This window comes from Petromyzon marinus, unplaced genomic scaffold (genome assembly GCF_048934315.1).
Source record: "Petromyzon marinus isolate PM22_M1 ecotype Great Lakes invasive population unplaced genomic scaffold, UKy_Petmar_22M1.pri1.0 PM_Scaffold_6, whole genome shotgun sequence".
Classification (NCBI taxonomy): domain Eukaryota; kingdom Metazoa; phylum Chordata; class Hyperoartia; order Petromyzontiformes; family Petromyzontidae; genus Petromyzon; species Petromyzon marinus.
Genome location: NW_027423612.1, coordinates 936,636 through 949,819, shown reverse-complemented (window position 1 = coordinate 949,819; position 13,184 = coordinate 936,636). Strand labels below are relative to the sequence as shown.

The following is a 13,184-nucleotide window of genomic DNA, read 5'->3' as shown; positions in this document are numbered from 1 at the left end:
TTCAATTAATAAATGTCCCCACAAGACCCAACCTAAAAAATCCGGGACAGTCAACTCTGCTTGACATCCTATTGACAAATGCCCCTCACAATTTTTGCACTGACTGGTGTTCTGGGTAATAACCTTAGTGATCACTCCTTCATTTTTGGTGTGAGATCATCAGCCAGACCCAAGCCCCCCCTAAAATTGTTGAGAAGCACTCTTTGAGGCACTTCAGCACTCAGGCATTTACAAATGATGTGCTTCACTCGGATATTGATAAGGTCTGTGATATCCCCAACCTGACTACGGCTTGGGAGACTTTAAGGTACACGTTTCTCCAAATTCTTAACAAACATGCTCCGTTGGTTAGATTTAAAACTAAAGGCAACTGCCCACCATGGTATGATCCTTTGATTACAAAGCTCATGAAAACTAGGGACAAGGCTTGGGCATGTGCTCAGAAAAGTAATTTGGTAAATGACTGGCTAGAATACAGGATTTTAAGGAATAGATGCGTAAAAAAAATACGGCATGCAAAAAATGCCTATTTTTCCTTCACTCTCCTGGAATCACATGGAAATGCCAGGATTTTTTGTAAAACAATCAAATCTATCGAAAAGGCATCCAAAACAGAAAATCTGCCCGTTGAGCTTCACCGAAATGGGGAATATTTTTCAGATCCCAAAAAAATAGTTGACAATTTTAACCTTAATTTTTCTGAAGCTGGTAATCTTTTTGATAATGTATTGGGAGTCACCCCTGCTCCTGCAAATTCCTACACCCCTGTCCAAACATTAAACGAATTTAGTTTCCAACCAATCCACGAAAGTAATCTTCTGAAACAACTGTCCTACCTCAAAGGGTCCTCCTCTACCGGAGCAGATAGTTTTCCCGTCTTTGCTCTACTAACTGTTGGTCACCTAATATACAAACCTATAGCCCATATTTTCAACCTGTCCATCAAAGAAGCATCAGTTCCTCTACAATGGAAACATTTCTATGTCCGTCCACTTCACAAAGGGGGCCCTAAAGATGATCCCAATAACTACCGACCTATCTCAATTTTGTCCCCATTGATGAAAATTTTTGAAAAATTATTGAACTACCAAATTAGCAGTTTCCTGTCCACCAACAATCTACTACATCTAAAACAATCTGGGTTCTGGAAAAAATACAGCACCACATCTGCTGCATTAGACTCTTTGAATCAAATTTACAATAGCCTTGATAATAAGCAGTACTGTGCCTGTCTTTTTCTTGACCTGTTCAAAGCTTTTGATACAGTTGACCACAACACCCTGCTTAGTAAACTAAGTTGCCTCGGTTTTTCCGAGAACACAGTACAATGGTTAAAAAATTACCTCTTTTCTCGCACCCAAACTGTATTCACAGATGGTTGGAGGTCAAACAGTGTTAAGATAACAAAAGGGGTTCCACAGGGTTCCATCCTTGGCCCCCTCTTGTTCTCTCTTTATGTCAATGACTTGGGCACTGAACTGGATCATTCCAGGGTAAATCTTTATGCAGATGACACGATACTGATTACTGCTGGCCGCTCTCCGGATGACGTAATTGCTAAGCTCCAGGGTGATTTCAACAAACTACAACATCAGCTAGTTTCTCTTAAAACTAGTCCTGAATGCCTCCAAAACCAAGGTGCTATGCTTCTCTCCGGGACTAAAGCAGGAAGTTATTTTTCCACAATTACATTCCTTGAATAATTATCAAATAGAGCAAGTCAAGATCTATAAGTTTCTTGGGGTCATCCTGGATTCAAAACTTAGTATTGAAGATCACATTGATTATATTGGTAAAAAGACAAAAATAAAAATTGGTTTTCTGTATCGACACAAGCACTGCTTCCCCCCAATGTTCCGTTTAGAATTGATCAAAGCTACCATACTGCCTCTACTTGACTACTGTGACATCGTGTATAAATCAGCCCCAAGTACTGTACTGAAGAAGCTTGATTCCATCTATCACTCGACCTTAAGATTTGCATTGAACTACCCATATAGGACTCACCACTGTGATCTCTACATTGGGTCAAACTTAACATCTATTAATGTTCGACGGCTTGTGCACCAGATCTTATTTATTCACGAGGTACTTACAAAAAATTCCGCAGACTACCTACTGGATCTCCTCTCTGTTTCAAAGAACAAATTTGACCTCAGGTCTTCGCTCATTTACCAGCTTCACATTCCCTATTGCCGTACAAAAACTGGAGGAAGGGCCTTTGCTATTAATACCCCCAGGGTCTGGAATGCTATTGCCAATAAACTTCAACTTGAATCACTACCTATGAGATCTTCACTCAAAACTGCTCTAGAGGAGTTGTACAACCCTAGCTACCACTGCTATTCAGTGGCCTAAAATATGGCTCTAGATTTTGGTGTTATAATTTATTTATGTAGTTTATTGTTAAAAATTTGGTCACAGTCCCTATGATCACTGTTACATTGGATTTATGGCTTTTATTTTGGTGATTTCGAAAAAAAATTTGTTTTGGCCATGTTTTTGTTTATTGTAGTACGGAGTTGTCTTGTGGTTGTTGTTGTTATTTGACTTGCATCCCACTGGGATTTTTGCACACAGCGTTGGTGTACGGTGCTATTTCAGGAATATTTAGATATTTTTTTCCTGTATTTTCTGTTTGCACAGTCACCCAATCACTTTAAGATGTTTGTCTTGTTCATGTTTTTTGTTTGTTGCGGTTGCACCCGATTCAAGAGCCGAATGGCTCACAGGGCTATACCAAATAAATGAACTATGAACTATGAGTTTATTGCGACGAGTTCGGCACCCACGCACCATCCCTCCACTTATGGGCCAGGCTCATTAACATAAATTATTTAAGTTACAGAGCCGCCCATTGTGGGAGGGGAGTGTCTTGTTCCCGCAAGTGACGTCATGTCACCGCCTCCTGCCGCGTGACGTCACGAGGTAACAGGAATCTGCCGCTTCGCGCGTGAACTGAAATCCGAGGTGAGAAATTCTCATCGCGGTTATGGTTGTGGTGGTTGTGGTGGTGGTGGTGGTTGTTGTGGTGGTGGTGGTTGTTGTGGTGGTGGTGGTTGTGGTGGTGGTTGTGGTGGTGGTTGTTGTGGTGGTTGTTGTGGTTGTTGTGGTGGTGGTTGTGGTGGTGGTGGTGGTTGTGGTGGTGGTTGTTTACCGAGGTAGAGCCTCTCTCTCGTAGGGATGTCAATTGAGTATCAGCGAGCATGGAAGCGATGTCCAGGTTGGAACTTTACAGCGCGGGGCCTAGCCACGCGGGGTCTTGCCTCCTGCCCTCGCCTGATCGCGTTTGCTTCAATTCTCTCGCTTAGTTGAGCAATCTTTGTAAGAAAGTAATCAACCAGGCTATGCGTTAGTTGTGTGTTGACCGACTCTCTGTGTTGCATTGCATTAGATTTCGTAATTGTACTCAGTTTGTTTTATTAAGTGTGAAATCTCTCTCTGTGTGTGTGCTCGTGTTATTATTATTTACTGCAGTCACCAAAGCTCCAATCTCTCATAGACACAAGGCCGTAATTATAATATATTATAATTATAATTAATTATAATTATAATATATAATATATTATAATAATTATGATATATATTGGAGGGGACATCCCCCCCAATAATCAAATATGCTCAAAATGTCCCCCCCCCTCCCCAATATATTGCTATAGCAATATACAATATATAATATTGCTATAAAAATGTTTTCTAAATATTAATTGCGATGCTTTGTTAATAAAAACAACAATTTGCTAAACCTTGGCCACAAAATCTGGACTTGTCTTCATATAACAATGCATAGATTTCTGTTTATATGATTGCGCTGTACTTTATGAATCCCTAATCTCTGCCATTACATACTATGAAACAAGAAAAGTAAAAAAACTGAGCAATGTAATACAATACAATATTAAACATTATTGTATCAAATAATACAAAATCCATCCCATGTGTTAGTGAAATTTGTTAATATTTTACGCAGGAAATGGCAGGAAATTAGTTTTCAAATTTACATTTTTTTCTGGGGGGGGACCCCAGACTCCCTGGAAGATTTGGTCCCCCCCAATGTTGACTCCATGACTACGGCCTTGCATTGACTTGCTAATTTCTCAACCCCCCCCTCTCTCTCTATTTAAGGCCTCGACACAGAGGCGTTGTATATCTGTGTGCCTATGTGTGTATCTCTCTCTGTGTGTCTCTGTGTTATCTCTCTCTGTCTATGTGTCTCCGTGTCTGTGTTTTGTCTATCTCTCAAATTGAGCAATCTTTGGAAGAACGTTATCAACCAGGTGGGGTGTTGTTGACTGTTACGTTAGCCGACTCTCTGTGTTGTATTGCAATACGTTTCTAAATTTTCTAGATTTTTTCTCTCTCTTTCATTTGTACCTGATGATGATTGCTTGTGTTGCAATCGAAACATCGCATGCTATTTGCACACAGCGATGGTGTACGGTGCTTTTTGTGGAATATTTTGCTGTTTTTTCCCTGGATTTTCTGTTTGCACAGTCACATAGTCACTTTTAGATGTTTTCTTGTTCATGTTTGAGTTTTTTGTTTTTTGCGGTTGCACCCGATTCAAGAGCCGATTGGCTCACAGGACTATACCAAATAAATGAAACTGAAACTATTATTTAATTTATTTATTTTTTCTACGTGACTTTACCGAAAGATCCAAAGAGTATCTTGCTTTAGTTTAACTTTCTCTTCACCTGGCTCGCTACTTTGTAACTTTGTTTTGTTTTAAATATTCACAGTTTTATTTTTATTTCTTTACCAGGCCACGCCCACGTTGAGCTGCTGAAACCGCTCTTGTTTTCAGAAGCGACCTGCCCACAACAACAATAACAACAAGGTGGGGCTTGTCAACAGCGTGGTGGTGTTCACTCTAGACGTGTGGCGGTGTTCACTCTGGACGCGTGGTGGTGTTCACTCTAGGCGCGTGGCCGTGTTCACTCTAGACGTGTGGTGGTGTTCACTCTAGACGTGTGGCGGTGTTCACTCTAGACACGTGGCGGTGTTCACTCTAGACGTGTGGCTGTGTTCACTCTAGACGCGTGGCGGTGTTCACTCTGGGCACGTGGTGGTGTTCACTCTAGACGCGTAGCGGTGTTCACCTAGACGCGTGGCGGTGTTCACTCTAGACACGTGGCGGTGTTCACTCTAGACGTGTGGCGGTGTTCACTCTAGACGTGTGGCGGTGTTCACTCTAGACGCGTGGCGGTGTTCGCTCTAGACGCGTGGCGGTGTTCACTCTGGGCACGTGGTAGTGTTCACTCTCTACATGTGGAGGGGAAATCCGGGGATCAGGACGGAAATCCATACGAACACGGGGAGAGTGAGAGAGACACGCAGCCTCGGCTGTGTTGATTTATCCTCAATGAATTACTTGGTGGAGTGAGGAAGCATTAATACTGAGCAGGTGAAGGTGGCCAGGCGTGGGTCTGGACACACCACCACCTGTGAACCATGCCAGTGTGTGACAGTGGTGGAGCCAGGGGGGGTGGGGTGGCACGTGCCCCCCCAATGATCCGATCGAAATCCCTATTTTCGATCGGATCATTGGGGTTTATTAGTAACTAGCTTCACTACCCGGCTTCGCCCGGGACTTGAATTCTTGTCTTGGATACATTTCATATTCCCTTATATTTCACTGAAAAACCCGTAAATGTTGATGCTCGCAAGACGGAAAAAGCCGAAACAAATCAAGTAACCTAAATCGGATGTTTTCACTCAAGGAAATTTAACCTTACTCCACTTCTACGTAAGGTCAATTTTGGCCACTCGGGAAGGGAATGACGTGGCGAGCTGAAAATAGTCGCGTTCACTTAGAAATTCCAGACAGGATAAGCTGTGAAAATTTCATGACGCCAGTGCTCAGCGTTTGAGAGGTTTTGCTGCGTCACACAAACAAACAGATGTAATTGTCTGCTTTATATTTAAGATAGCCGTTGTACCCATTCTTCGCACGGATAAGTATTGAAACTCCGAGAAGCCAATGGCTTCATTGGCCAGGAGCGAAGCGCCAACTAAAATCTCCCGGCACGCTGTTAACAGCTCAAGAAGTATGGCGCACGAAGAGCCATATGGTAGGGGTAAACATTACAGAGCGCTTAACTCAGGTGTGTTGCGGGTTGACTCCACAAACTTCATGGTCATTCCCCCACACTCCTCCCCCCCCCTCCCCCCCAGAATTTAAAAGTCTATTTTTATTCTTTTTACGTTGTGTACAATATGGAACCTACCGACATGCCAAGTCTCAAGTGTGTAGCATGTTGGGAAGTATGCTAAACATTTCGAACAGACACATATCCACACATTTCCCTTTCATATATATAGATAAATCAGCATTTTGCGACCCCCACTGCCACCGTGTGGCATATTATTACGTGCCAGGGACTCTATGAGAGGACAACAGTCCAAGTCCATAATTGGCAATAATTAATGGCAAAGCAGTTACAAGCGACTCACAGAATTGTGCGCAGTTGCGTATACAGTACACGACTTCCCTGATGGCAAACACCTTCAGCGACCGTGATGCCTTTCACACGCGTTGATTAAAAAGCAAGGGACAAGTCAAATTTTGATTTAAAGCTTTCGTGACTGTAGTAATTCATATGCTTAGTGCTTTCGGTAAAGTCACGTTGAAGGGAAACAATAAAATAATAATATATATACAACAATAAAAAATCTCACGACGTTTCGACCATAACACAAACGTTTGTGTTATGGTCGAAACGTCGTGAGAATTTTTTTATTGTTTTATATATATTTTATTATTTTATTGTTTCCCTTCAACGTGACTTTACCGAAAGAGCTAAGAATATAAGGGACAAGTCCTTAGTAACAACTCCTTACGAACAACTCCCTACTTACTAACAACTCCCTACTAACAACTCCTTACGTACTAACAACTCCCTACTTACTAACAACTCCCTACTAACAACTCCTTACTTACTAACAACTCCTATCATTTTTCATTGCTGAAGGGGTTGCCCCTCCTACCTGAAAATCCTGGCTCCACCTCTGAGTGTGTGACAGGGTCAAGTTTGTATATGCAGTAAAGTCTAACTCTATTGAGCACGGAGGTTATATCAAAACAGTAGTTTATTTTTGTTTTCCTCTGCTACTCTTTCTAAGAATGTAGTCGGGAAGTTATCACAGCACACGTGCAGCTGAAGTCGGAACTGTTCATCCCAGCATTCAAGGACATCTGTGCCTGGCTTCACACCTCTAAGTTGCGATTGAACATTAATTTATGCATTTCTGCATAACACAAATAGTATTATTTTCAACACCCTTTGCTATGTCACCTGAATTTAGCTTTCATAAATATTCATTTTGAAGCCAGACAGCCGAAATTGTGTGCTCGGAGTTTTGGGTTAACATTCATTTTGAAGATACGAGCGCTTCCAGGCACGTTTATGACATTTGCCCTCATTGCGTGCCATAACAGCTCGTGTGATGAATTTGGGACACTTTTTCACTATAACATGAATATATGAATAAGTATAGACGTGTTAGTCACGTGTGACTGTATATATGCATTCCTCTGTGCATCGATACTGACGTGTAGATGGTGTGGATATTCTTTTTTTCTCTCTGCAGCTGGCGCTTCCTCTGCAGAATTTGTCTGATGGAGCAAAGGCACTCGGTGCAGCTCGGTGCAAAAAGGCATCAATGCGACCGGTGTCCATACAGCACGGATCGTACTGAACATTTGACATTGCACCAGAGAACTCACACAGGGGAGAAACCCTTCAAGTGCAGTGTGTGTGGGAAGGCGTTTTCACGTTCATCTACTCTCGTAACACACCAGAGAACACACACAGGAGATAAACCCTTCAAGTGCAGTGTGTGTGGGAAGGCCTTTTCAGTTTCATCTGCTCTTGTAACACACCAGAGAACACACACGGGAGAGAAACCCTTCAAGTGCAGTGTATGTGGGAAGGCGTTTGCACATTCACCACATCTTCATGTACACCAGAGAACTCACACAGGAGATAAACCCTTCAAGTGCAGTGTGTGTGGGAAGGCCTTTTCAGTTTCATCTGCTCTTGTAACACACCAGAGAACACACACGGGAGAGAAACCCTTCAAGTGCAGTGTATGTGGGAAGGCGTTTGCACATTCATCTACTCTTGTAAAACACCAGAGAACACACACGGGAGAGAAAACCTTCAAGTGCAGTGTGTGTGGGAAGGCGTTTTCACAGTCACCAAATCTTCAAAGACACCAGAGAACACACACGGGAGAAAAACCCTTCAAGTGCGGGGTGTGTGGGAAGGCATTTGCACAGTCACCACATCTTCATGTACACCAGAGAACTCACACAGGAGATAAACCCTTCAAGTGCAGTGTGTGTGGGAAGGCGTTTTCAGTTTCATCTGCTCTTGTAACACACCAGAGAACACACACGGGAGAGAAACCCTTCAAGTGCAGTGTGTGTGGGAAGGTGTTTGCACATTCATCTTCTCTTGTAACACCCCAGAGAACACACACAGGAGAGATACCCTTCAAGTGCAGTGTGTGTGGGAAGGCGTTTTCACAGTCATCAACTCTTCATGGACACCAGACAACACACAAGCATCAGAAGATCAACAAGGAGTGGAGTCTGAAATCAGCTTGTGAAAGTCAAAGTGCCGCAATGAGCCCATCCCTCATGAAACAAGAACCGGAAGAAAATCCCAGCTTGGACACTTTTAAAGATATCGAGGTGAAATATGAAGAGGTGAAGGTGAAATGTGAAGAAGTGATGGTGAAGAGTGAAGAAGTGATGGTGAAGAGCGAAGAAGTGAAGGTGAAATGTGAAGATGAAGATTCAACTCCACAATGGGACCTTCACATCGATGGAGGCAATGTGAAGCAGGAGGAGAATTCTGACTGCGAGGCAGAGTGAGGCAACTCCCAGCAGTTTGTGGAAGTGGAGGTGTGGGTGGACTTCGAGACAATACAAAGTCAAATGGAGTCCCGGTAGATGTGTAAGGCAGAGACGATGTCGCTCCAATAGATGCACCTTTGTCACAGGCCTTCAATGACAAGAATGTGAAGTTGAACACTCAATTCCTAGATGCAACCTGCAGGGCAACAGTGGCCAGTCTTTGTGGACCTGTGGGTTGGGTAGATCTCTAACCAGGAGCGACAGCCAATAAGCTCCCAAGCATTCACAAGGTTCTAATAATTCCATTTAAATGGTGCTTGCTTAATCACCTCGGCAATTCGAAGTTTTGCGTCGTATCTCGTCTCAAACACTCGAAGAGCACCCCCAAGTAGCAGCTGCCCCTGTGTGGCACAAGGTGGTGGTCCTGCACCGGCCTGCATGTGGACAAGAGCCTGTCAGTAGGGGGTGATCATTGACGTGCCATCTCAGTTGTGGAGTTTGTAGGTAATGTTTGGAATTTGCTCAATTTTGACCCAGACGCCAGCATGCAATGGCCTACTCGTTTTGAATGGCGCAATAGTATGTTGTACATACACTGTTAAGCAGACGGTGTGTATTTTTTCAAATAGCGTCTTGTTAATACGATGTAACCTGATGCAGTATATTTCAGTGCAGTAATTTAATTTAGTTAAATTGATTGTCAAATATGTATAATGAATACTTGTCTGATTGTGTGTGTACATGTAACATTTTGTCTATAAGGGTCAAACATTGATTAAGTGGTGTTAGGACAAAGTGTGTGTTTTGGAAGTAACCTGTACAGATAACTCGGGTGAGACTCATTGTTCTTGTGATACAGGTCAAAGGGTATTTTTGTGTTTTCATGAAGCATCTCCCTCTGGAGCAACTCATTGTCTTTGAAATAAGGATCACACTCGGATCATTAATCAGTTGCACATAGAGGAGATACATTCTCTACAACACGAATTATAATTTAGTATTACGTGTTGACGTTGATTTTGTCTAACTAGGTCTAGAAATGCTCCTAGCTGATTAACGTCTGGATGTCCGAAACTATCGGTTGAAGCAGCCCGGCTGCTTTTGAGACTCTGTGCACCAATAAGAGTCCACAGGTGGCTTGCACCGAATCAATGATGCACTCCCAGAAGGCTGTGCTAGTTATAGTTTGTGTAAAACATTCCTTTGTTTCGTGGAGAGATCGATAAATGAAAGATGTCGTGTCTGCTGATCTGCTTCATAGCAAGGAAGTAATTTAAGAGACTACATTTGAAATGCATTTTTGGTACAGATTTGTATTCGGTTACAAGGCAGAGCACATCTAGTAGATACATTCTCCACAACAACACTCGTGAGAATGTTGCATGACGTCTTATATGTTGGTGAATTAGGACTATAAATGGTCCATGCTGATTAACGTCTGGATGTTCACAACCAAGGGTTGAAGCAAGCCTGACCGCCTGCGGTGCCCCTCACAAACATTGACGGCCTTGGGCCAGGAAAGTCACGAAAAGAATTGCACACGAACGACGCCTCCACGCAAGCTCCCGATGCTCCGTTTTCAAGTTTGAAAATGAAACAACCTTGAATTGTATTATGTTTTGTATTAGATAATTGTATTTCTTCATCGAAAGCTTATTCATTTAAAACGATATTTCGTGTGAATTTTCTCTCCTCGTTAAGTAGATGGCCTTGCCGGGGGTTCGGTTCGATGCGGACTTTCACCTGGTTGGGATCGCGGGATCGAGATGAGGCGACACAGAGCTGGCCATGTGAGAAGACCGCCGTCTGCAGATCGATTCAAACGCGATCGAACGTCTGTCCCTGTGCCTCTGTCGTTCATGCAGGGGGCGCGTAGGTTTACAGCGCCCCCTGCATGAAAACGACGGAACGTGCAGCGTTAGTCACGAAGTTTTGCGTAAGCGCCATAACAAGGCGCTGTAAGCTGACCTGCCACCACGTTCACGGGTCAACAGGGGGCAGCCGAGAGAGAGCGAGGGGCGTAGGGGTCGACCAAAGGTTAAACCCCCAGCCACCCCCCCCCCCCCCCCCGTGACCAGAGACTTACACCCCTGACCCCCCACCCGTCCCTAAGGCCCCTTAAGATAAGACCTTCCAGAAGGTTCTAGGAGAGGGGGGGGGTCAGTAGGGGAGGGGTGACCCCGACCTGGTCATAAAAGCCCGGCCCTCTGGACGGGCCGGGCAGTGTTCACCAACTCAAGCCTGAAGACATCCGAAGACCTGAAGACTGGACCAGCATCCGGGGACCCTCAACCGAGGCTCTAGCCAGAGCCGGGTTATAGCGGACCAGAGGTGAGCTCCCGTACCCTGGCTGGGACGGGTCGTCCAGTCTTCCCTTAACGCCGGGCTAAGGGACCCGTGGGTAGCAGAGCCCGGAGTGTGCAGGCTGCGATAGAAGGGAGGCTGTCACTCCCGGAGGCTATCTTCGTGGAAGGGGCCGTACCCCTTCGTGTTACAGTAGTGTGTAGAGCCGAGTTCGAAAGAGATGTTATAATAAACGCGTTGCCTCAACCAGACGTCTCTGTGTGGTTAGTTAAGGACACAACACTTATATAAAAGAGAATAGCCAGTGGGTTTTAAAAGTACCTTCGTCTTACAGAAATCAATTTCGCGTGAGCCCACCGCATTAAAACGATGCTCAGCTGAGCGGGGCGAGCCACGGTGGGGGTCACCTTATCTTTGTCACGTGACGTAGCTCACGTGACTTCTGACGCGACAATGTCTGGATGTTTTCGCCTGAGGACGACCGCTCGTGTCGCGATCGAAACGTCATTAATTTTTTTTTTACCTGCGTGACTTTACCGAAAGAACCAAAGAGTATGGAAGACGTCTTGTCTGCTGATCTTGTTCATGTCTGTGTACATCGATATCCCACATTGCTTACACGTACACACCACACACAATGAAATAAATAGAAACTAGAATGACTTCCGGGGATGGGCAAAGATTCAGGAATCTCTTTCAATGGAGCGAGTTAAGTTTGTTCGATTCAACATCTCTCTGTCCGTCTGCGTCTCTGTTCCCCTCTGTGTCTCTCTCTCGCTGACTGTGTCTCTGTCGTCTCTGTATCTTTCTTTCTGTCTTCCTCTTGTCTGTGTCTGTGTGTGTCTCTATCAGCGTCTTTCCAACCGTGTTCAACTACTGCCAGTAGCAATATGCGCCCGTTCAACTTTCACGGCCCACGACTGCACGCGACTCAAACTTGCTCCGAGTCTCTGTGTGTACGTTGAAATTATTTTGCACCGTACGTAGCCAACCGTGCTAATCTGTGGGTCTCTGTGTGAGTCTCTGTGTGTATCTGGAACTTCTTTCGCACCGTACGTAGCCAAACCTGCACAGGAGGAGCGGCTGGTATCTGTGGAGCTGTGGGCTGGGTACATCTGCCAGCAGGAGCGAGAGACAATGAAGCTCCCAAGCGTTCACTACGTTACCAATCACGCCATCCGGAGAGCGGCCAGCAGTAATCAGTATCGTGTCATCTGCAAAAAGATTTACCCTGGAATGATCCAGTTCAGTGCCCAAGTCATTGACATAAAGAGAGAACAAGAGGGGGCCGAGGATGGAACCCTGTGGAACCCCTTTTGTTATCTTAACACTGTTTGACCTCCAACCATCTGTGAATACAGTTTGTGTGCGAGAAAAGAGGTAATTTTTTAACCATTGTACTGTGTTCTCGGAAGAACCGAGGCAACTTAGTTTACTAAGCAGGGTGTTGTGGTCAACTGTATCAAAAGCTTTGGACAGATCAAGAAAAAGACAGGCACAGTACTGCTTATTATCAAGGCTATTGTAAATTTGATTCAAAGAGTCTAATGCAGCAGATGTGGTGCTGTATTTTTCCGGAACCCAGATTTTTTTGATGTAGTAGATTGTTGGTGGACAGGAAACTGCTAATTTGGTAGTTCAATAATTTTTCAAAAATTTTCATCAATGGGGACAAAATTGAGATAGGTCGGTAGTTATTGGGATCATCTTTAGGGCCCCCTTTGTGAAGTGGACGGACATAGGAATGTTTCCATTGTAGAGGAACTGATGCTTCTTTGATGGACAGGTTGAAAATATGGGCTATAGGTTTGTATATTAGGTGACCAACAGTTAGTAGAGCAAAGACGGGAAAACAATCTGCTCCGGTAGAGCAGGACCCTTTGAGGTAGGACAGTTGTTTCAGAAGATTACTTTCGTGGATTGGTTGGAAACTAAATTCGTTTAATGTTTGGACAGGGGTGTAGGAATTTGCAGGAGCAGGGGTGACTCCCAATACATTATCAAAAAGATTACC

General features: G+C 44.2%; 1 protein-coding gene across 2 annotated transcripts; it reads left to right on the top strand.

The window, feature by feature from the left end:
* Positions 1 to 2,442: 2,442 nt before the first annotated feature.
* On the top strand, positions 2,443 to 11,416 carry LOC142923713 (uncharacterized). Of its 2 annotated transcripts, none has more exons than XM_076064686.1 (3): positions 2,443 to 2,970; positions 4,766 to 4,840; positions 7,594 to 11,416. In XM_076064686.1, exon 3 carries the CDS (start codon positions 7,622 to 7,624, stop codon positions 8,882 to 8,884), a length of 1,263 nt encoding a protein of 420 aa, XP_075920801.1. In that variant the 5' UTR covers positions 2,443 to 2,970; positions 4,766 to 4,840; positions 7,594 to 7,621; the 3' UTR covers positions 8,885 to 11,416. The 2 variants fall into 2 exon arrangements, with proteins under 2 accessions (XP_075920801.1, XP_075920802.1); XM_076064687.1 differs by lacking the exon at positions 2,443 to 2,970 and adding an exon at positions 3,065 to 3,223.
* The last annotated feature ends 1,768 nt before the right edge of the window (positions 11,417 to 13,184 follow it).